The sequence below is a fragment of the Schistocerca serialis genome, chromosome 2, assembly GCF_023864345.2.
Source record: "Schistocerca serialis cubense isolate TAMUIC-IGC-003099 chromosome 2, iqSchSeri2.2, whole genome shotgun sequence".
NCBI classification, from domain to species: domain Eukaryota; kingdom Metazoa; phylum Arthropoda; class Insecta; order Orthoptera; family Acrididae; genus Schistocerca; species Schistocerca serialis.
In genome coordinates, this window is record NC_064639.1 from 707,350,239 (window position 1) to 707,375,595 (window position 25,357).

The 25,357-nt window shown below is 38.5% G+C and overlaps 1 protein-coding gene across 1 annotated transcript in view; it reads right to left on the reverse strand.

The window, feature by feature from the left end:
• Positions 1-242: 242 nt before the first annotated feature.
• LOC126457869 (protein Gawky) overlaps positions 243-25,357 on the reverse strand; it is a 288,179-nt gene continuing 263,064 nt past the window's right edge. The window contains exons 23-24 of the mRNA XM_050094525.1: positions 10,377-10,496; positions 243-1,332 (exon numbers count right to left, since the gene is read on the reverse strand). Of these exons, the coding sequence (XP_049950482.1) occupies positions 928-1,332; positions 10,377-10,496 (525 nt within the window). The 3' untranslated portion in view covers positions 243-927. The remainder of the gene's footprint in view (positions 1,333-10,376; positions 10,497-25,357) is intronic.

Sequence of the window (25,357 nt, forward strand, 5' to 3'; positions counted from 1 at the left end):
ATTTTCATTAATCAAAACTGGGCAAATGGAACATCTTACATTGAACATAAAGCCACTTTAGAGTCACAGCACAGTTGAAAATACAATACACATACAAAATTTTATTCTTTCCAGTTGTTAAGTGGATAAGTTTGATTACTCTGCACCAATTTACGTCTATGCACACACAGGTAATGCAACAAAGAAACGAGTGTATGCATAGCACCTACTAGTGCTGGTCAAAATTTATCACTATGTCTATATTTTCTTTTTTTTTTTTTTTTGAAGTAATGGATCACAAACATTGAACACTATTATTTCAAGGGAACACTTCGATTGTGTACAGCCGCAAAGAAATGGGAAGGCAGCACTTTTACAGGACAGCCTTCAAAAACTAATGCCAGGTATTTGGCACACAGTCTGATTGTAACAACATTAAATATTTTTAAAAATTAATCCTCACATCTTAACAGTCAAAACTGCAATCCTCATATATTTTATATACATATATATATATTTATATAAGTAACATAATAATAAGAATACAACTGCTGTCACTAACTAGACTCTCATAGTTATGGGGACAGAAGCAACCGTATAGCGCAAATAGGAAACTGAGATCACAGGTATGGAGATTTCTCTCTTCTCCACAGCAATGCGCACAGGTTCTCCAAGTCATTCTATTTTAAATTCAGTTTTGTTTTACAATGGCTACTATCCAACACATTTTGCAGTTGGACAGCATGCCGGCACTGAGGTGATAGATAGGAGATGGAATTTGGGAGCAGTTTCCTTATGTAAAAGGATGGAAAACTTCGAGTACGTCACTATGGAGAAGATTCGATAGAAGCTCATTCTTCACTCAATATTATGCCCAATATACGTTTACGTGCACAGATGGGACAAAGGAAAGGATTTTAAATTCCTGTAGGTAGGCACAAGTTTAGTTCACACTGAGCCCTCACCCAGTAAGTCACCTGGCAGGAACGAATTGAGAGACGAAGGCGTCGAGCGGTGTTGATCGCCACCTGACGTTCCGTCTCCCCACAAGGAACCTGAGACAGATGATGGAGTAGGTGGCCAAAGCTGGCTACCTGCAACTCCACCCCACGCATCAGATGCCGACTTCGCAGGCCCTGGACCACCTTGGGATCCTCCAGCACCACTGCCTCCTGATCCACGTCCACTACCTGGTCCTGGACCCCAACCACTGCCAGATGTCTGCTGGCCACCAGCACCACCACCACCACCATGGCCCAGGTGCTGTAGCAATGAGTGCACCTCCGACTCACCAGGTGACTCGGCAAAAATCGTCGTATTGCCGAGGACGCAATTGTTAAGTGCCCCTTGAGCCTGGAATTAATGCAGTATATTTTTTTTAAAAAAATGTCACTTTTTACATTTCACACATATCTTTAAACTTTCAATGGAACAGTCACCACAAGTGTTTGATTAGAATCTTACAGTGCTCTTTAAAAAATTAACAGGGATCCAAAATGGAACTATCACTTAATTCTTTTACGACAAGAGTGTTATGTAGAAGCACTGCAGTGAAAAAAATGTGTTTTCTGATTGACTGCTATAACAATTTCATTTCCTGAACAGCATCACCATTCACTGAACTTTAACAATGCAACAGTGAATGTGCGTTGAGCGGTCCATCCACTGTCAATGGTTCTTCTAGGCGCAGGCAGTGCATGAACAAGTTAAGACGTGAACCCTTATTAGGAAATGACTTGTTTTCTGAACGGCAAATCATGAACTCAGATCAATAAAATATAATATCACAATCACACGGAAAAGTGGAAATCAAATAACAGGTGGCTATTTGATGGGAAAAACACAGCTTAACAAATTATTTACAAATAAAATGAAAAATTAAAATGCAGAAATATTACTAGTTTTTTTAAGTAACTGTTATAGAAGTCCTAATAAATCAATCAAAAAGCATACAAAGTAATTTAACTCGATGTGGCATGGCTAAGTAACACTCCATCAAAGCATAAGTTGGTAAAGATACTAAAATGGAAACAAGATGATTATCAACTACACAACTGAAGGGTGTTGGATCCAAGCATAAGAAATTAATTTCGATGCAAACAGATTGAAGGAAATTCCAGAGTGGAAGTGAAGCAAAGTGAGGTTTAAATTAATCCAAGCATGAAAATGAACAGGACCCATAAATACAGTTGCACAGAAAAGAAATAATGTTAAACTGAATAATCCTAAATTACATAATGTTAGTTGGGATTGTAGGCAAGCTTTCTGAAACAGATAACACGGTAAGAGAATTAAAAGATACGATACACCACCCGTGGAAACCTGGATTAGAATGTGTATTGAAAGAGCCATCAGTAAGTTAGGTGAGAAAGATAATGGGCAAAACCTAATGGGGGAAAAAAAACCTTAAGATGGATATTAGTGACATCAAATGAAGATTAACTATTGTGTGTGGATAATGATGGCAGCAGAAAAATTTAAACTGACAATAATTCCTAAATACGGGGGGGGGAGAAAAAACTAACATGGATATTAGTGACATCAAATGAAGATTAACTATTGTGTGTGGATAATGATGGCAGCAGAAAAATTTAAACTGGCAATAATTCCTAAATACAAAAATATATGTTTAGTATGTACGAACAGTACTGGAAATAGCGTAACATGGGCAACTAACAATTTCTGTGTCAAAACCATTTTTGTTCTTCAATTAAATGTAGTGGACTTTATCAAAATGCATAATAGAGGAGAAATTGCTATATGACTTAAAATGAAGACTGAACTGCTTAAGGCAGCAGATGAGAAATAGAAGTAAAAAATTGAAATCAGTAAAGAGTTTGGTACACACTAAACGATAATTGAAAATAGAGATAAAATTATGGTAATATTTGAATGCAGAACATTCTAACCGAGAGAAAATATATTAGGACGGGTAGACATGAAGATGCAAGGACTGTATTGGTACGGAAAGGGAGAGGAGGTTCGGTGAAATAGGAACAAGGCAGCCCGACAGGAGAAAGTATTGTCGGTGAGTCCATTATATAGCCAATAACATTAGTTCTACAGAGATGTAAAGCTTTGCTTTCATAGCAAATTTATTTCCTAGGACTGTTGCACTGATGAGAAATGATAATGAAATGAAATTCTCATTTCTTTTAATTGATGAGGAAAAGAACATGGGACAGCTTAAGTATGAAACGATATTTCTTACAATTGGTGTAGCCTTATGACAAATGTCTTTTCGGACAAAGTTTAAAAAGACATAAACTTGTGTTTTGTGACTTTTCTTCAAACACTAAACATAAAAATAATGGATGTCAATGAATACCCCCCCCCCCCTTTTTTTTTGGCCTGGTGCCATTTTCTGAGTGCTGCTACTACGAAGACAACCTTTTAAGCTGCAGTGCGTGAGTGATTTCCTGTGGGTAATTTTTGTTCTCTTCATTGCAGAAAACAGTTACTCGCATTAGTACAAAGCTGTAAGCATAGCTGCAAACTTGTAAAACCGCAGTAATTTATGTTGAGAAATATTTTTATATGAATCTACAAGACTTATTTTATGCCCGAATTGACCAGTTTTGTTTTCCAATCACTGTACTGCAGAAACTACAATCAGCACTATGATGGACTTTGCTTGGTCCCTTCACTCATACAGGAGCTACAAATAATGCAATTCAAAGCGGAGTGCGCAAAGCATTTGGGAATAGCTAAAGTTGGCGGCATCATAAACTACATAGTTCAGGCCTGCTTTCTACTGATATCTTATGCAACCGTACTTCAAAATACCATACATCATGTTGAAGTATCCGCAATTTCGTACAATAGGAACTTTAGCTTGAATACAAATGTACACATTTCTTTGTTCCAACATGCTAGGTCCGACAACTGAGTCCCTAATCACCAAAATGCGGTATGTAGCTTGTAAGAGACCATTCAACTGCTCACTGTCTGATGTGGCACCCGTGCGTAACTTTACAAGAACACTGATACATCACTGTGTTTGTGCAGAGATGTGTTCTTTACTTTGCAAGCACGCTCTTAAACACATTATGTTTCCTAATTGGGCTTCACCACCTGATGTGCTATATTATTAACCAAAAATTGGTTACTTTTGCAATATTAATATTCAGAAAATAAGGCTACTTCAAACGATCCCTGATAAAATAATCCATCTAGATACAATTTGCTATGCAGTAGCTTTCATTATGTAAACGGCATTTTCATGTTTTGGGGCAGAGTTCGTATCTACATCGGAATTTACTGTATCACAAAAGCAAATTTTTCGGGCTCCTAATTATTACACTGTTCTACAGTACCACAGGATGAATTTGTTACTGCTGACAATTATGACAGACTGACCACGGCATTTTGGATATTGTTCAGAGCACAATAAATCAATTTCCTGTATACGATAAAGACATATTTGACGAATGCAGCAACCCATTCTGCAGCTCTTGTAGACACCTGCTGTGTTGCTGATTTGAGCTCATGTATACAATCCTTTACATGAGCACACGCACATGTAAAAAAACGTCTGAGAAGTTTCAGGTGTTTTTGCTGAAATATTCACAATTTGGGTAGCAGCAGACCAACTGGTGTACAAGACAATTGCTGTGAAGACATATCGGAACTCTACTGCTGGAAGCAGAAGGCCCACTAAGTCAATGTGTATGTGGCAAAAAATGTGTGGTTCCAGGAAAGTGACCTATCCTCAGTAAGGGTAACACTGCCTTACCTAATGTTGCTTTTGTAGTATTCTCATGTGAGTGCTGGCAATGAAGGACATACGACTGAGGCCCATGATTTTCAAACAGCTGTATGTTGAATATGATTAAGAAAAGGGTATATGTTAATAATCTCTGATACTATCACCACTTGAAGCATGTATCTTTCCTCCTGACTCACCCTGTATACCTACAAGATTTCTGTGTCTTTATTTAGTGTTAAACATTTTTTGGTGCATCTGATTTTATTACAAAAGCGAGGCAGGTTGAAGTTTATCATCTTGTCTATATGAGCTGACTACAGATCTCGGAGGATGGAAATAAGTCAAAATACAACATTTATTACTTTTCAGAAAAAAGGCAGCTCTATTCTGATGGAGCTGTTATGTTCTGATATCCATCTCCATTAGAGGAACAAAATGTGCACCAAAAAAGTTTCAAAATAACTTGGGTACAGCAACTAAGGTGCAAATTGACAGCCTGATGCAATATCAACAAAGACCAAATACTCAGCATGCAACAACGAAGTTTCCCTTTAATATCAACCAACCGACGACAAAGTAGCTTAATGCTGTCTAGGACTGATGGAATGCTACGAGTAACAAACAAGAAACTTTAGTAAAATTGTCAAACACAGACTGAATTTTTTAACAAAACAGTGTCTCTCAGCAGAAACATTTGAACAAGGAATATATTCAAATAACTGAAATCAAAATTTATCAATTCCTCTTCCCTGAATTACAGTGGGCACAGCAAATCTACTTGCTGGTTGTGAACACACACACACACACACACACACACACACACACACACACACACACACACACACAAAATTATTTTCAGTGAACTGAAGCTGTAAGGTGGGTGGGCTGGCCGGTGAGATGGCTTCGGTGACATAGCACTTCCCTCAAAAGACAGAGATTTGGATTTCAATTATGGGTAAGCAGATAGTGTTAACATGTCAGTCAGCCTAAAGATTTAAAAAAGCAGAAAGATTCTGTACTGCAATACAGACAAGAGTGATACCAGTCACATACATTATTAATCATGAAATATTAGAACAAGTCAAATGAAAATGAGAATTACTGAATTTTCTAGAAGAGAACTTTTTTTCTGGCCGTGCCACTACTAGTGGTCAGCTCTTACTCGAAACCCTAACCCAATCGTCATACTGGTCATACGATGGGACATTCAACCAACTATGTTAATTACATGTAATTCAACTATTTATGATCCAAAGACGTAACACAATGGTTAGAATAATGTGCAAACATCAGTAATTTAGTTTACTAGAAACTGTAATTTCTCAAATTAATCAAAGCGGCCAACAAAACTGTAACCATTTACTATGAAACATTTTTGGTGTTATGAATGACAATTTCTACTGTGGTGTTCCACCAAATATAAAATTTAATATTTCGAAAACATATTCCTTTTTTCTCAGCACTGACAATCTCCGTGTGTGCGTGTGTGAATAATGTAATTGTGAGTAAAATTGTTTAATTAATTATTTAATATTAATACTAATTAATTAATTATTAATAAATACTTGAATGTTCCACTACTCTACAGCCTTTGCAATTCAATAAAGAATGTCAGTTTGCTACTCAACAGTTGAGACATGTAAAGCCCTTGTGAACACTATATGCTGTTGTGCAAAACTAAAGGACGAAATTAACTCTAGCATGATGTTACATTGCTGAGTAACACAGCTCGATGAAACTTGGACCATACATAGAAAGAACTGCTACAGCACAGGATAATTCAAAAAGAAAGAACAGATTTCAATTGTTTATTACAGGCAAACTATAAAACATAGAAACACATTGATCGTATGTCACTGGATGGATGAAGGCTCAAAATTTTGACACAGCAGCGCTGTTGTTTGTACCAGTATGGCAATTACACTACCAGATAAAACCATTCCGTTTGTGGAAGTCATGCTGAGCCAATCCATTGTTCACGTGCAGTGAGCATTCTATTGTTGATTCAGCAAGAAGCCACCTACTTGCAAGCAGATTTATGACTGGCAAAAATTTTATTTTGGAAGTTCATTGCATACACAAAGGGAAAAGTACAGGTTGGCCACTACATCTGATGAAAATGTTGTGCTTATCCAATGTGTGTTCCCATGGAGCCCTCAGAAATCGCAAGAGGAGCAGGCCATGAGCTTCAACTTCCTCAACAATATTGTGGCATGTTCTCAGATAATACCTGCACATGAAGCCTTACAAGTTGCAGTTACTGCAGCAATTGTGTCCTGGTGACCATAACAAAAGGTAGGAATTTTGCATTTCAGTTTTCCACGATGTGGCAGAGGACACTTTTTCCTAGCGACTCACCTTTTCAGACAAATCAATGTTTTAACTATCGGATAATGTAAACAGTCATAATGTACAAATTAGGGGGTCACAAAAACATGGCATTGTCATCAAACATGAATGAGACTCAATGAAACTGAATGCATTTTGTGCCGTTTCTGTTCACAAAGTTCATGGATTTTTCTTTTTTGCAGAGGAATCTGTGACAGGAATATCACATCTGGACATTATGATGGAAGTCGAGACAGATGGTGCATTGTCCTTCCTTGACGTCCTCGTTCGACGGAAAACCAATGGGTACCTCAGCCACAACGTCTACAGGAAACCGACACACACAGATCGGTTATCTGCATGCTCTCAGCCACCACCATCCGGCACAAAAATGTGGCATTCTGAATACCCTTGTCCATAGTGCTAAAGTCATCTCAGACGCTGAAAGTCTGCCACTAGAACTGAGCCACCTCCGAAAAGTATTCTGGGAAAATGGAAAGAGCAACAGACACGTGTCACAGGCTATATCTGGTGTGACATGCAAGAAACACACCAACAGCGAAGAGAGCACTACTGAAGAAGAAAGCAAGAAGCTTGTGTTTTTGCCTTTCTGTGGTACAGTGTTGGGAAAGATTAGCCAGCTCCTGAAGAGAGATAACATTTCATCGGTGTTCAGGCCCCCAGCAAACATTCGACAGCTCATGCGGCCCGTGAAGGATGATCTAGGGCTTAGAATGCCTGGAGTGTACAAGATACCATGTCAGTGTGGCTGTTACTACGTCGGCCGAACAATACACACTGTGGAGCAACAACAGACGTAACACGTGAGGTGCATAAGCCAACACTATTCAGAAAAATCAACAGTAGAAAAATCAGCAGTGGCAGAACATGCCTTAGAAAATGGACACTGAATTCTATTCAACGAAACATCTGTCGTTATGAGAATGAAGGGATTTTGGGACAGAGTCATGAAAGAAGCTATTGAAATAAAAACCTCTGAAAACACCATCAACAAGGACAGCGGTTTGCAGCTCAGCACAGCCCAGTTAAAACTGGCGCGATGGATGTAGCGTGAAAACATTCCCATATATGGCAAGGAAGAGAGCACCAGTGACGTCACAGCCAGCAGTGTGGCTATATAACAATGCAGCCACGGCGACACAGCAGTCAGTCTTACCACTTGACGACGACTGAAGAGGCTCGTGGCATTTTAATCACCTGATGCAGCTGGAAGCCTGAGAAAATTTTATTAATTCATATGGCTGCGAAATCATGCATTCATACATACTGCAACATTTATGTCTCTTCAACTTCAAGAAGATTACAATGATTTCATTTTTATGCACAATGGCAACCCGTATCATTTTCCCATTGAGGTGAAGCGTTAACTTAACAATACCATCCCACAACATTGAACTGCAAAAGGAGGACAACAAGATCTTGCACTTTTTTTTTTGTGGGGGGTACATACAAGACAGTCTTTATCTCGTCTATGGCAGCTACTCTCCAAGACCTGGAAATGAAATTGTTGAAGCAATCAATTCAATAAACAGGGACCTGTTGATTTGTATTTGGAATTAAATGGACTACTTTTTGATGTTTCTTGACCAACACATGGTACTAACATTGAGTGTATGGTATAGTATAGTGTGTGTATGTGTGTGTGTGTGTGTGTGTGTGTGTGTGTGTGTGTGTGTGTGTGAACATAAAACTTTGAATCTTTGAAGGTAAATGAAAGAAATATGCAATAACATGAACAGAAATGATCCTTTTATTCGCAGACAATAATTACATCGAAGTCACCGTGAATCACGATGGTCCCCTGAACATTGAAAATGGTGGATATGGTTCTTAACAGGGTGTGTGATCACTAAGCATGTCAATGCAGATCTGCAACATACTGCCACACTGGTCACAAGGTTGATAAGGAGTTTTTGTGGTAGTGCATTCCATTCCTCCACCACCGAGACTGACACCTGCTAGATGTCGTCAGTGCATGTGAATGTGCTGCAATATGCCTCCCCAATGCAATCCACACCTGGTCGATTGGATTTAAGTTGGGAGAATGGGCAGGCCAGTCCATTCACCAAAAACCCTCTCCTGTACAATGTGTTTGTGCATTGTCATCCATAAAGATGAAGTCAGGGCCGATTGAACCACTGGAAGACACACATGGGGCAAGAGTACAATGTCACAATAATGCTGATTGGCAAGTGTACCATGTTCAAGGATTTGGATGTCCATACGCCCATGCAACATTATGGCTCCTCATATCACAACACTTGGACCACCAAAAATGATCATGTTCGACAATGCTGGACATACCCTCACACAGCGAGAGTAAGAACATGTATTGCACCAGAACATTGTCGAACATGATCGTTTTGGAGGTCCACGTGTGGGGTGGCATAACATTGCATAGGCATACTAACCACCACCTGTTTGAACACAGTACTCTCACAAGTCACTGTTATTGTGAGACTGTACTCCTTCCTGATGTGCATCCTTAAGTGTTGCATTCAGCCCTGATTTCATTTCCATGGACGACAATGCGTGACTGCATCAAAGAACGCAGGGGAAGGAGCTCTTGGAATGAGAGGTTACTTGGTGAATGGAATGACCTGTCCACTCCAATGACTTAATTCTCAAGCACATGTGGGACGCATTGCGGAAATGCACTGCAACACTTCCACATGCACCGACAACCATCCAGAAGTTGCCAACCGTGCTGGTAGAGGAATGCAAGAACTCGTTTCCATTCTTGTGGCCAGCATTAAGCATACTGCATAGCATGCACTGCCATTCATGACGATCGTGCACCCTTTTAAGAACTATGTCTCATGTTTTGTAATGTCCAGGAGGTGATCATGAATCGCAGTAGCTTTGTTGTATTTATTGTATTTGAAATTAAAAGTATCATTTCCATTTGTCTCATTGCATATTTCTCTCATTTATCTTCTTTATTATAATGTAGCAGAGACACATCAAGCAAAAGTTACTTTCATCCTTTTTTGCACACCACTGTACACAATGATTCACTGTACAGTCACAGAGGAGTATTACATATAACTAACACCGTGGAAATCAAGTGAGCATGGTAACAATGGTGTTATACTAGTGCCATATCTGTATCAGGTTTATTATTTAAACATAAACAGATGTTTAACAACTGGAACTCTAATGAATCTCTCAATCAGGTCGTCCTTTTATAACACTCGAATACATGGTTTTAAATGAAGCAGCAACCATTCATATACATTTAAGATGTTGAATATAAAAATGAATTATTCCCCAAACACACACACACACACACACACACACACACACACACACAAAGATTAAGCAAATTGGATTTACTCACTTTATTAGCCTCTTCACGTGTAGAATACTTGGCAAGAGCAATTCCATGATTCAGGTACAAATGAAAACTGAGCAAAGGACCATGTTGCACACAAAGTGTCTTTAGTGTTGAGCCATCAATCTACAAGAAGAAGAAGAATACAATAATTAATATGGAGTGTCACAATTGACTCAAATATTGATTCTTTGACATACATGTATAAAGAACGACGTGGAGTTGACTGAGCCTTGACTTCTTATTACTGGCAGAAAAAAAAGCTAAAGGCAAAAACCAAATTGGTAACTATTTACTTAATTACTGAGAAATGATCCACTGACTATGGACCATAAGATGGGGGAAATAACAACTGCACACACTGACAGTGTAAAAAGCGAGCAACAAATGATATGTAATTTTCATGCAGCCTAGAGCTTACAGAAGTGTGCAGATGTTGGATTGTGGCACAAGGTTATTGTGAAAGGTGTGGGAAGTATCTTGGATCATCAGTCAAACTTCTTTAACTCTTAAGGTTCTGCAGCACCCTTAGACCTTCATCATCAACCAACAGTGATTTCTAGAATATACCCTCCACGTCCACTTGGTACTAAATAACTACCCCAATCACAAAGAAAACATACATGATCAAGGGGAAGAACTTACGAGAGAATATAGATGTGATTTGTTGCGTGACCCAAGTTGGGCCCAGTTTATTGCATTAAAATATGTGTGCACGAATGATCATGTTCACACCTGACTTGGGTAATGGTATGGTACGTGCGACTGGTTGAAGGAGGGGGAAAACCGCTTTCCCAATTTTCACACTGTAAAAACTTTATAAGGTGTCTACGGCTATGACACATTGTTTCTTGAATTATTTTTTTATTAGAAGTTTTAATTTCCTCGTGAAAAAAGAAAGCAGCTACTTTTCACTTCATGTGATTTTTTGCACATTTCTCAATTGGTTTTGAAGAAAGTACGTGGTTTAAAAATCTGAAATTTTTGCGCTTGGTAGTGTGGGACCTTAGATCTTTAACAAATCACCCACCTTTTCACAATTCATAATAGTCATTGTTAAATGACGATATTTGTCAAGAATGTGCACTGATTTACAAATGCTGTATTTGAAAAGTGTGGTAGGGTGCAACTAACTATTCGCAATGTTTTAGACTGTACATTAATGCTCGTGCAACAGAGCTAAAAATACAAAAGTGTTTCTGAAATGGTAGTGAGTGACAATGATACCTGTCTTCTTTCACAAGTAAATGCAAGTCATTAAATGAAACAATGGAAAATCCAGGATGGAATAGTGAGAATATTATGAAAAGGACTGATTGCTACTCACCATATAGCAGAGACATCGAGTTGCAAACAGGAACAGCAAAAAGACTGTCGAACAAGTAAGCTTTCAGTGTGTGTGTGTGTGTGTGTGTGTGTGTGTGTGTGTGTGTGTGCGCGCGCATTGTCTATTCTGATGTAGGCCTTTTTGGCCAAAAGTTTACTTGTTTGAGTCTTTTTGTTGTGCCTATAAGCAAATCAGAATCTCCGCTATATTGTGAGTAGCAATTCATCCTTTTCACAGTATTGAGTTATAGAATGACTTCAATGCTGTGAGTATAAGTCACAAGAGCTCGCTCAGGTTTAGTATAGTGTCAAAGATTGCAGTAAAGAAAATCAATTTACTAGCTATCAACGTAGGCAAAATATCAGACCCTTGTAAGATTTAAATCATTCATATTCAGAACACTACAAATTTTTCCCTTAACAACTCTTGCATCAGGCTTCAGGGAAGTTGAACGCCTGCCAGAGGAAATGGACATGATGGCTGTTGGAGACCACAGCATTGCCGCAGCACTGTGCTCTCACAGTGAGTGTACCACCCATCTTGCAACCAGTATAAACACAGCCACCCAGTGAACTGTATTCAATAACAACGTTGCTTCACACTTGATTATTTTCTCAGGCTGTGTTTCAGATTCTCTCTCTCTCTCTCTCTATATTGTAGATGTAGATTTACTTGATCTGAGGACATCATTGTGGAGAGGGTTTCTGATTTGCACTTCTTTGTTGCATAGGTTGCTTTGGGCTTGTCTTAGTCTGTGTCTTGTCCACAGTCAGCTAGCAGTGTTTATCTAGACTACTGCTTGGGATTGTGTTCTTTTCCGCAGGAGGCCCTTCCGCCATGTGGCTTCACTCATTTCTCTCTTGGATTCTGACACATATGAATGGCTAATATCCAGCTACTCATGGATATAGCAGTGACAAATGGTGACAATGTAAAGTCATCTGCTACAGTGTTACAGTAGCCAACTCGTTATATCATAAAAGACACGCAGTTAATTTTTTCCATATCTTACAATTAAGTGGAATATATATTTTGTATATGAAAGTAGAAGAGGAGAGTAAATTAGTGTAAGATTAGACTTTGCTATGGATTGACTATAATAAAAGCTGCTTTTTAGCTGGAAATGGAAAAAGTAGATGCCAAAAATAGAAGTACATTTATAGACGTTACTGCGTCTAAGGTGATTAATACACAAAATTTCCCTGTTTGACTTTTTTGCTTTCCTATTTCTGGGAGAGTGCAGTACCACATCTTGTAAATAATTATCCTACTTCCAGTTTCAAAGAACAGCACACAGCTCTTAATGACCATATTTCTTTTAGAAAATTCATATGATGAAACCAAGCCAAAGTGGAATTCCATTTTAATGGACTTGTAATTCATCACCTGATCTCACCTTGACAAATTTTTGAATTCTTCTCTCTGTCTCTGAAGTGTTTCCATTTTAATTTCTATTTTAAAAGAAAGAATGACTTGAAAGTTCAGCATAGCCTCGAACACTACAGGTCAGGTAAATGAATTACTTTCAATCTATGCAGGGGTAGTGTTGTACCCTCACGTAGCGTAAACCATGAGAAGTGCATTTCTTTCCTTATATTTATTTCTATGTTGTTGTTTTTTGTCTCATTGAGTGGCTAATCCACAACAAAGGAATTCCCCACTCTCCAACGGCTGACATATTCTGTCACAGATACACAGGTGTAGCAATCAGTCACTCACTGCCAGTCAGTTTGAATCAACTTCTCGAAAAATGACTCCACTGTTTTATTGGTATAGTTTTGACAGTACAGAGACTCAGAGTTTTGAAGTGCACAGGAGACAGGAGGTTGAGGACTCGTACCATGAATATTGACCACATTTAGCAACTTATTTTTCCCTTAAATGAAGAGCTAAAAAATTCTTCTGAAAAAGTTTATTTACATTATAGAATACTCAAGAAAAATTCTGTATGACATTAAAGTAAGATGAATTAGTGCACACTGTTTTGAAAGACAACTCTGCAAAGAACCCACTGCGTCCCATACATTATTCAAATCAAACAATGGAAAATCCAGGATGGAATGCAGCAATATTTTGAAAAGGAAAGTTGCTACTCACCATACAGCGGAGATGCTGAGTCGCAGATAGGCACAACACAACAAAAAGACTGTCACAAATAAAGCTTTCAGCCATTAAGGCCCTCATCAACACACACACACACGACTACAGCTTCAGGCAACTGAAACCTGTGTGTCTGTCATCTATTGTTCACGAACGTCTCAATGGCCGAAAGCTTTATTTATGACAGTCTTTTTGTTGTGCCTATCTGCAAGTAAGGAACTTCGCTATATGGTGAGTAGCAACTTTCCTTTTCATAATATCCATACATCATACAGACACTCTTGTATTTTTTAAGCTTTACAAATATTAATGTTTGAAGAAGAAGGGCGTTTATTGCACTCTTGAGACACCTCAGAATGTAAAATGTTGTCATCTTTGATGGTGTCTTAGTGTGTCTTCATCAAAACTAATTTGTCCTCCTTGAGCTACTAAAATTTGTCAATATTTTTTGACAACTTTTTTTCTTTTGTTTTCAATTATGCAGTATTTGGCAGTGGTGATGATTCATTGACAAGAGCTATTAATGACCCCTCAGGTGATCATCTTGTGGAAAATAGATTGAAGAGTGAAAATTCTTGAGGTAACCTCATTTACCTAGGTTCTGTTTCCACTTACAAGGAACTATGCATAAGTCTTTTAATTAAAACTTTTTTTAAAAAGATTATGTGGTGAAAGCAAGGCCACGTGGAAATGCCTCGATGTACTTTTCCCTGAATCACCCAATCTCATTTTGCCAAGATTTTTAAAGTAGTTCTCTGTAAATCCGTCTGAGGTATTTCCTTTTCAATGTCACCATTCTAAATGTTATAATATTTAAAGGCTGTAAGAAAATATGCCCCTTTAGTTCCCTAGTGTTACACAACTTTGAAAATAGTGGTCTATGTATACATATATTTTAATAACAAAACCAAGAAAAAACTTTACATGTACCATTACGATATTTGTAAATTTTCTTCACCAATTATGAAATACCTTCTCCTTTCTCTAATAAAATATGAAATTGTGCAGTGACAGTTATCACAAAAACAGATTCAACAAGAATGAGGAGAGCTCTTGTGAAGTTTGCAAGATGGGAGACAAAGTACTGGCAGAGTTGAAGCTGTGAGGACAGGTCGGAATCATGCTTGGGTAGCTCAGTCAGTATAGCACTTGCCAATGAAAGGCAAAGGTCACAAGTTCGAGTCTCGGCCTGGCACAGTTTTAAGCTGCCAGGAAGTTTCATTCTGAATGTCACTGGTGGGACACAACCTGGTCGCTAATGTGTACACTGTCTAAAGGCCGGCTGATGACCACCGAACATATATGGCTTAATGTAAGGAAAAGAACACGCTAGATTCTTAACATTTACAATGAACAGGTCAAGATTATTCCAGTGTGTTTATGTTATTTGCCTAGCAAAATGTGATATCATAATGATGAATTCCAAACAGGAATCCAGCAGGATCTCCAGTCACTACTCAAATCCTTAGGCCCATGCCAGAACCTCTGCCAGGAGTCCATCTCTCTACTCACCCCTACCACTCACTGCACTCCTACCTTGTACATGCTTCCTAAAGTCCATAAACCTAAGCCCCCCCCCCCCGAGAGAATCTCTGCTCTCATAGATCAACACCTTCAACCTATTACTCAGAACCAACCCTCCTATATAAAAGATACCAACCATTTCCTCCACTGACTCACCGCAGTTCCTGTCCCTTTACCACACAGTGCCCTGCTCGTCACTATTGATGCCACCTCCGTGTACACTAACACTGCTAATGCCCATGGCCTTACCACTATTTAACACTACCTTTCCCAATGCCCGATGGATTACAAACAAAAAAACCTCTTTCCTAGTCGCCATTACCAACTATATCCTCGCTCACAATTACTTCTCCTTTGAAAGCATTACCTACAAACAAATCCAGGGTACAGCTACAGGCAACCGCATGGCACCATCCTATGCCAACTTATCATGGACCATCTAAAGGAAACCTTCCTAAACACCCAGAATCCTAAACCCCTCACCTGTTCAGATTAACTGATGACATCTTTGCTATCTGGATTGAAGGTGAGGGCACCCTATCCATATTCCTCCAGCAAGAACCTCAACAACTTCTCCCCCATTTGCTTCACCTCGTCCTACTCAACCAAACAAGCCACCTTCTTAGACGTTGACCGCCAACCCCGAAGATAGCTAGATCAGTACCTCCATCCATATCAAACCTACTAACCACCAGCATTACCTCCACTTTGACAGCTGCCACCCATTCCATACTGAGATGTCCCTTCCGTACAGCTTAGCCGTGGTTGTTACATCTGCAGTGATGAGCAGTCCCTCTCGAAATATACAGAAGGTCTCACTGAAGCCTTCACTGAGCATAATTATCCTTCCAACATTGTACAAAAATAAATTTCCTACGCTTTGTCTTTCCAGTCTCTCACCAGCTTCCAACGTCTCACTGTGCGGCCACAGAGGAGCGTTCCCCTTTTAACTCAGTATCACCCAGGAATCTAACAACTGAATTACATTCTCTGCCACGATATCGACAACCTCTCATTGTGCCCTGAAATGAGAAATGTCCTACCCACTATCCTTCCCAGCCCTCCCACAGTGGTATTCTGCCGTACACTGAATCTACACAATACACTTGTCCATCCCTACACAACCCCTGCTCCAAGCCCCCTACCTCATGGCTCGTATCCCTGTGATAGACCTAGACGCAAGACCTGTCCCAACACCACATACACCAACCTGATCACAATCACCACCTGTCCCATTGAAGGCAGGGCTATCTGTGAAACAAGTCATCTGATTTACAAGCTAAGCTGCAACCACTGTACTGCTTTCTATGTGGGTACAACAACTAACAAGCTGTCTGTCTGCATGCATGAATGGTCACCGACAAACTGTAGCCAAGAACAAGTGGACCACCCTGTGGCAGAGCATGCCGCCCAACACGACATCCTTCGTTTCAATGAAAGCTTCACAGCCTGCACTGTATGGATCCTTCCCACCAACGGCAGCTTTTCTGAATTGCACAGGTGGGAACTTTGCCTGCAACATATCCTATATTCCAGGACTGCACAGCCCCTATTCCATCACCATACCCAGTCTTTTATTTATTTAATTTTTTTATTTATTTATCTCTATTTCTCTCCTTTTCCGCACCCCCCCCCCCCCCCCCCCCTCACCCCTGCCCGTCGCCCAAACTGCAGCACTTCACTGTCTGCCATCCCCATCATACTATCCCTCCCCGTCCCCACCCCAGCCTCCTCCCTTCCCCCCACCCAGTCACTACTCCCATCGTGCACTGGTCCTGCTGCTTGCAGCGTGGTTTCAGTTCGTTGAGACTGCAGTTTGTGTGTGTGTGTGTGTTGCTGACAAAGCCCATTGGCCGAAAACTAAGTTCAAAAATCTTTTTGTTATGCCTATCTGTGACTCAGCATCTCCGCTATATGGTGAGTAGCAACTTTCCTACTCAGAATATTGTTATGTTCCGTCCTGGATTTTCCATTGTTTGAAACAGGAGGAAAGTTTATATTAAGAAAAAAGTAACATCAATCAAATCACCAAGCCTTGTAACGTCCTTCAGTTTATATTATGAATGTATATTTTTCGTTCACTTGGAGAGCTCATACACTGAGGCATTAGAAAGAGTCTGAAACATCTGGACATTTTATTGCTGCTCTGATGAATTAAATACACTGGCTAAGCCATATGGGATTGGAGCAGAAAATTTGTGAAGCATAGAGGAGAGCAGTTTCTGCAGCATGTGGATCTGCAACTGGCTGGTGGGTGATAAAGAAACACCAGATATTAGTTGTTTGGTTTCAGTCAATTTTGCTGCTAATAAATACACGTCATGCTTCATATTGTCCAGTGCAAGCCTTTCAATATAAAGCCTGTACATCAATTTTGCTGTTTTTATATGGAAATATCTTTTCTATTGCCCTCACAGGGCTGTCTAGATTTCCTTCCATCCTTTCCCACCAAAAACAAATAAATTTGAAGTAGTTGCCTGGTTCTGAACAAAGAACCTTGGCATTAGTAGCTAAAAATGCTGACCACTGTAACATGCAGTCAGACAGTGTGTGCAATTGTGATATTAGTTTTTAGTGTTTTGGAATTGTAAGACTTTTAAGGCTGTGTATCAAGCCAAGAATGTGAGGGGTATCAGTGACAGATGATGAAATTGAAAATATAATAATTTGAACAAAACAGCAAATGATGAACAGCCAATCCAGTAGAAAATAGCGGCATCAGTGGGGATGGTAGTTTTATGGATACTGCCAATGAAGTGTAGTTAGCAGCTGATGTGAAAAAGATTGTATGTTCTGCTTCTGTTCTTGTTCTAACCAGGCTCATCGTTCAGTGGTGTGCAGACGTATAGGGCACTACAGCACTCCACACATAAGAGTACTGGAGTGTATGCTGTTGCAGCTAACCTCCCCGCTTCTTAGGTGCAAATACGACAGTGCTGCCACCACGGTCAGGTTACAAGTTTGGTTTGCTGAGTAGTATATTATTGGTGGTAAATATTTATGTAATAGTGCTTAATGTGCTACTTGTATATATTAATTATATTTATGGGATGATTACTTTTGTTTTAAATGTACAAAGAATGATCATGTCCAAGACTGTAAAGTTATTACGGGCAAATAAGGATTATTACTACTACTAGTGTTAGTATTTATTTGTGATGATGATACTAAATTAAAAATTCACAATGTGCATACTCTGGCAGGAAATGCAGTGTACTTAACAAACTTTCAAGAGATTAGAAAAGCAGCAGGGGCCATTCCACGCCAAAGTGCGCAACAATTCAATGATTTGTGACCCTTTATTTCAGATTCCCACAAAACGTTGCACATTTGCTTAAACTTATAATGTAAGAACTTATGCAAAATCTTTTTGGTCTCAGACTACAACTTTATTTTATATCAAATTTTAAATGTAGTGATATGCTGATAACTGGGCTCTGCAAGAATGTCAGTTCAAAATGGTACTTATAAATGCCCATAACTCAGGTGTTCATGGAGCTTTTGACTTGGAACTTTTTTCAGAAGTTAAGTAAAGCATATAGTTAACAGATATCCAGTTATTGGAGCAGTAAAGATAAAAAAAGAAAATTAACAAAAATTAATGTGTCAATTTCTGGTTACAGAAAAATTGCGAGGATGTGGAAAAATGCTTATAATCACATTTCTTCAACTTGCTGGGAACCTAATTTTGGTTTTAAATAACCCCTAGATTGTAAGCTTTCTAATAAAATAAAAATTTTAATTGGTCTTCTGCTAATTGACACAGACATATGAAATCAAAATACTTGTTGCTGTAATTAAAAGGCTCATTTTAAATAACTTCATCTACTCACTGCCTTCTGCCTCAGGTGCAAGGGTATCAAATTAGCATATTTAACTCAATCTAAGCAGGCAACTTAATTTTAAGTGTGAAAATTTATTTCCTTTCATTTGACTAATTCAGTAATTTTTTAAAGGCAATAATATATATGATTTGTGTGTTTAGCCAATCACTTGCTCACAGTGATAAACTAGTGTTGTTAGATACCAGTAGCTTGTTTCTTTACAGGCATCAAAACAATGCAACAATTGCTGAAATTCATGGTTGAGAATAAGTGGCATGCAACAATTAATCTATCTGGCCTCAGTTGCTCTCTGTCTTTCTGTGAGACAGGTCATATCTGTTTGTGGGGCAGCCCTATCATTCCATTTGTATAAAGTATGCTTTACGTTAATTGGTGCTCAGTTAATTCCAATGGAAAATGTGAATTATTGCACTGTTGAAAAATTACTAAAAAACACCACATCATTTGACAACCTATACCTAGGTAAAACTTCAGAAAAAATAGAAGAGCTGAGTGAAGATTAACAAGATTTGATATTGCTGTGATCCAGTGTAAGCTTTCCACAAGATCAAGAAAGTGCTACTATATGTGGACATCACAGATATTATTATTTAAAAGTTTCTGAAAGTCATCAAGGAACTTCTTGTGATCCTTTCATAAAAACACAAACAGTTTAAAAAAATCTTTTGAGGTCAGTTCACTTGTTTTTGTCTAAAAACATTAAGTGCCAAAACAATATACGTAAAGATAGGCCGAACACTGTGCACAACATTTGTAAGATTTGTGAACAAAAAAGTGGAAATGAAAGTCATGCAAATGACCTGGAGGTGACATTTCACGAATCAGTACTAAAAAGTCAAAGAATTGAGGATGCAAATAAAACTTTACATGATTTAGGGTGCTCTCCCTTAAAACTTCACTCCATTCAAAACCACAGCAGGGCCTTATAAAGCAAAAAGACAGTAGAATAAGTGGAGCATGTTTTGGAAAGAAAAGTGTTCCGCGCATTAGACTGCCGTATTGAACACACTGACCGTAGAGAAGAAAAATCTGATGATGAAATTGTTAAAAAGCCAAAGATTTTGATGCCATGATATTGATAACGAAAGAAAAAGTGGCTAGTGTAACAGTACCTGAAAAAATTCAAAGTTTAACTCTAGCTCCACCCTCCTGGTCAAAAGAAAACAATCAGAATTCAATGTTAGTGAGAATGTGGTTCGACAAGCAAGGTAAAAAAAAAAAAAAAAAAAAAAAAAAAAAAAAAAAAAAAAAAAAAAAAAAAAAAATTGGGTATTTAATCAAACCAAGACGGAGAAAAGTTATTGCTGATGAAGTGTTCAAGATTATCACCGATTTCTACCAAAATGATGAATATACTCAAATGTTACCAGGAGCAAAAGACACAGTCAGCATTTAGAAAGAATCCAAACATTAACATAGAAAAAGCTTTAAAAATTTGTAGGAGCACCAAAACTATTTTTCTACTGAGGCTGAGCATTTCTTTTTTGCTACTAGCAACTGTAAATCAGAGTGTTACAGTTTGGGAGGAACTATAAAACATATACTGAGAAGAGTTACCCTTCAACTAGTGGATGATGCGCAAACAACAACTGCATCTGGTGTTTACGATTTCTGCTATGCTAATATTGACATATTTTTTTCCCTTCTTAAAGAAAGTCAATGTAGATTTCATACGCAAAAACCTCGAGAAGAGATTTTTGACAACCCGCACAATACCACGTAGGAGGAATTTTCACCATAACAAACCACTTTTTTGTGATTCTTTAGAGATTAGATGAGTAACTTCTTCTGAAAAGCCTTCCTTGATTTTTTTCATTCAATGAAAATGCCCCACAATGGACATGCACTCGTTCTCAACAAAATTCTTTTGTAGCCGCTGTATGTGATGACAGGGAAGGCGGCGTTTAACTACTATTTCTCCACCCCCCTGGACCAGCAGTGTCATTCTTTTGGCCTGAGAAGGAAGTCTCTTGTTTTGTGTATTTGGAAAACATTTTCTGTGCTGTTGGTGTACCTAAATCAACATCATTAGGTTGAATGTATTACTTTAATGAAAAATATATGAAGTTAACAGAATATAATCTGAACAATGATGTGATATATATATTAAATGAACATCCAACATCTATCAAAACTCAGGGTGCTGCTGCTTTTTTCTTCTTTTTTAAAAAAATATCAGAGTTTCAATAAAAATAAATCTTGTATCTGCTGTCAAAAAGTGTTTTACATACTTAAAAATCATCGTTTGGACAACGGCAGCTTAACTTAATTTTCTATATTTCCATAAATCTACATCTACATCTATACTCCACAAGCCACATGACGGTGTGTGGCGGAGGGTACTTTGAGTACCTCTATCGGTTCTCCCTTCTATTCCAGTCTCGTATTGTTCGTGGAAAGAAAGATTGTCGGTATGCCTCTGTGTGGGCTCTAATCTCTCTGATTTTATTCTCATGGTCTCTTCGAGAGATATACGTAGGAGGGAGCAATATATTGTTGACTCCTCGGTGAAGGTATGTTCTCGAAACTTCAACAAAATCCCGTACCAAGCTACAAGAACAATTATTAATTTTTTTCCAATAAAGATACACCCCTTCTGTGACATCTGGGGAAATATGACAGTAATGTGTTGAAAACAAGATACTTTCTGATATTATTATGATTATCATTGTTATTTTTGTCTGAAGCAGTGCAATCCAAATAAAATCCAGTTGCAACATTTATGTTTGTAAAAAAAATTTCCACTTTATGCCCTCAGACTACATGAAGTACGCGGAGAAATTTTTCATTGACTATTGCCGTGAAGGAAGTACCAAGTAGAAAAAGTTTCGTGAAAATCTGAAGCAGGTGGTGTCAGGTATGAATGATCTATCTTAGAATTATTTTTTTCCACCACCACAAAAAGTATTGTGATTTCAGATTTATTTGTGTGTCCACTGTTAGAAAACCATTAATAATTTTATTTTATTACAATGTGAACTGTATTGGGACTTATTTAAGACCAATAATAAGTTCCCACCAGGTTGGAGAAATGTGATCTAAGCAGTTTTCAATGTGTCTGCACTTTTTCCAGAAACTGGAAAGTGACAGATGTTAAACTTTTTTGTATTGCTCTTTGTAACTTTACTGCTTAAATTATCACATGTCTGTTTAGTACATGCTTAACTTTAAATTCCAAATCAAAAACTTCATAACCGCTCGAGTTATGGGCATTTATGTAGATAAGTGCCATTTTGCACTGACATTCTTGGAGAGCCCACTTATCAGAATACCACTAAATTTAAAATTTGACATAGAAAAGATTTAGCCTGAGAGCAGAAAGATTTTGCACAAGTTCTTATGCTATACGTATAAGCAAATGTGCAAAGTTCCATTAAAATCTGACCTGGTGGGTGATATAACCTGCACAATTTGACGTGGAATGACCCATAGCTGATGAGGCAATGTTAAAAAGCAACTTTATAATACTATGTGCTAACATTTAAGGACAATCTGAATAAATGAGGACAAGGTGAAAAATTCTTGCACTGAACTATGATACAATTGATATCAATCAACTCTGCTATAGTTATATTGGTGGATGTTGTACAGTCATCAAACTGATCTGTGGTCTGAAACTGATTTTGTGGGCTGATTTCTTACTGTGGATCAGATGTGGGCCCACTACTTTACACCATAATTACAACTGCAAGCCAAGCAGTAGATGGAAGACAGTACCCATTTACAAAAACAGGCGAAATTAATTTCATTTGCAGGAAAGACTACTGCCAATGGTTTCTGGGATGCATAAGAAATTATACTTACTGATTACCTTTCAAAACAATGATAGCTGGTGGAAGTCAGCACAAAGAAGCTTCCTACAGAGATGCCATGACAACAGTAGAACTGAAGGATTTGAAGTATGATTGCTGGAATGTAAATTTTATTTGAAGAGTTCACCATCCTCCGACTTTAATTTATTTATGCCTCTTGAAAAATGTACATGTGGAAAACTTTTTGATTATTATGAAATTGTTCAGTTGGTTAAGCATTAACATGATTTTCAAATGTTGAACTACAATCTATATGAAAACCGAATGGCTCCACCTTGCCCTACCCTGCATATAAGTAGACAGCAAGAGGATATACACAGGGTAACATTAATAAGACAGACAAATTGCAGGGACAGATTCCTGACTGATGAGAGAAAAAGGTGTCTAGAAATGCATTGTTGTTGCAGTAGGTGGTGCTGACAATGAAAATGCCTTTGACCATATGCCATGTGTTCCTTGCATGTTGCAGACTGCGAGATCGACACAGCATAATGTTAGCAGCAGAATGGTCAGGTATACATGTCGATAACAAGCCGTAATGGTGTCTGTGTACAGCCGAGCAGATGGAAATGGTCAAGAGGCAGCACAGTTATACGAAAACACGTACTCTCACAGAGACCAACCACATCACGCAACAGCCCTTTTTGGGTGTTTGTGTGACCCTGGGTTGTTTCAGATAGACGAATATGCAGGGAGTTGAAATATTGTGTAATGTGGGTGTCTGTGAAGGTACTTGTTTTGGTGTAGCCATCCTATCTCTTGACCATTTCCAGCTGCTTGGCCGAACATAAACACCAACTCGGCTTCTTCTGACACGAATACCGGATCATTCTGCCACCTACAGTACACTGCGTCAATCACGCAGCCTGCAACACATAGGGAACATATGCACATGGTCAGAGGAACTTTCATTCATCAGCTCCATCTACCATGGTAACAATGCATTTCTGGACCCATGTTCAGAGGACCTTTTTTCCTCAGTTTCCAGTCAGGAATCTGTCCCTGTAGTTTACTGGTTTTATTAATGTTCACCCTGAATAGATTTCCATAGCACCAGAAGTAGCAAAGCACTGTAGTGTTCAGTCTGGCTTTCGGCTCTTTGCCCGTTTCACTACATTAGCTAGAATCAAGCACACAGCATCCCTTATGTTACATCAGATCTTCACTATTTCTTCAAAATCAGGAGACTTTTGAAAACCACTTCAAAATCTTTCAAAACACGCTCTCCAACTGAGGCAAACTAGAAAGACTGTGTCATTCCTAAGAATTTATAACGAAGAGTACATATTTTGGTCTAGAATTTATGCTTCTTTCTGCAAAACCATGAAAGACGTATGTTCTAAAAGAAGTTTAAAAATCTTTATCAAAACTGTTCTTGATTAATATCAGTATATGAACACTAAAGCAGATATTTCATTTCAGTTTGTCACGAATTATTTCTCCCATCAGCAATAAGAATACTTCTTTCTTAATTGTGTATAGTATTCTACTAGTAATCCATGTTTACATTTCTTGTTTTTTTAGAAAAAGCGCTATTCAGTTCACTTCAAGTACATTCTTCCTAAACATGATTCTAAGGCAAAAAATGTTGAAAGTGACTAGAACGTCCTGATGTATTATGAGAAAAATTACAATCACTTTGAATCAAAATATTATAAGGATAGATTGCTACTCAATGTAAAGACAACACACTGATTTCCAGACAGGCATGACAAAAAGTTTGTTACACATTTAGCTTTTGGCCAAAGCCTTCCTCAAAGAGGATACACACGCACACGTAAGAACACATAACACACATATGACAGGTATCTTTAGCTGGAGTTTCTAACTGTAAATACTTGTGTTACCGTGTTAAAACCTTTTACATAATATTGTACTTCTTAATGAGTAGATTATGACAGCACTTGGAATTCCTGCGCCACAACTTGTACCGGGTACTGGGCAGGTGTTTTAAGTTATATAAATAAGAGTTGTGAACAGCATCAGATGTTGAGTGATCACTGTGAAAGAAACAGGGGGGGGGGGGGGGTGTAGTGGAGGAGAGAAGGTAAGCACTCTTATGATCAACATTTTGACATACAATTACAAGTGATGGATTCCCTGCACATTCTGTGTCATCCCACACCATTGGTCAAAGACTAGTAGCAGCCTGACTAGGGAATTACTGTCCCATGTATAGGCTTTGTTAACACCAAAACGCAAATGGTTGCATTTTGAGTGAAGCTGTGACAGGGAAGCACGGACTGTTGACAAGCTGCATTGCATTGCGTTCAGTGGTGAATCTTAGTTCTGAACTATTCGGGATGACCACTGTTGGCAAACATGTTGGTGACCTGGTGAAAGGTCCTATTCTTCCAATGTTATGGAGAGGCAATGTAG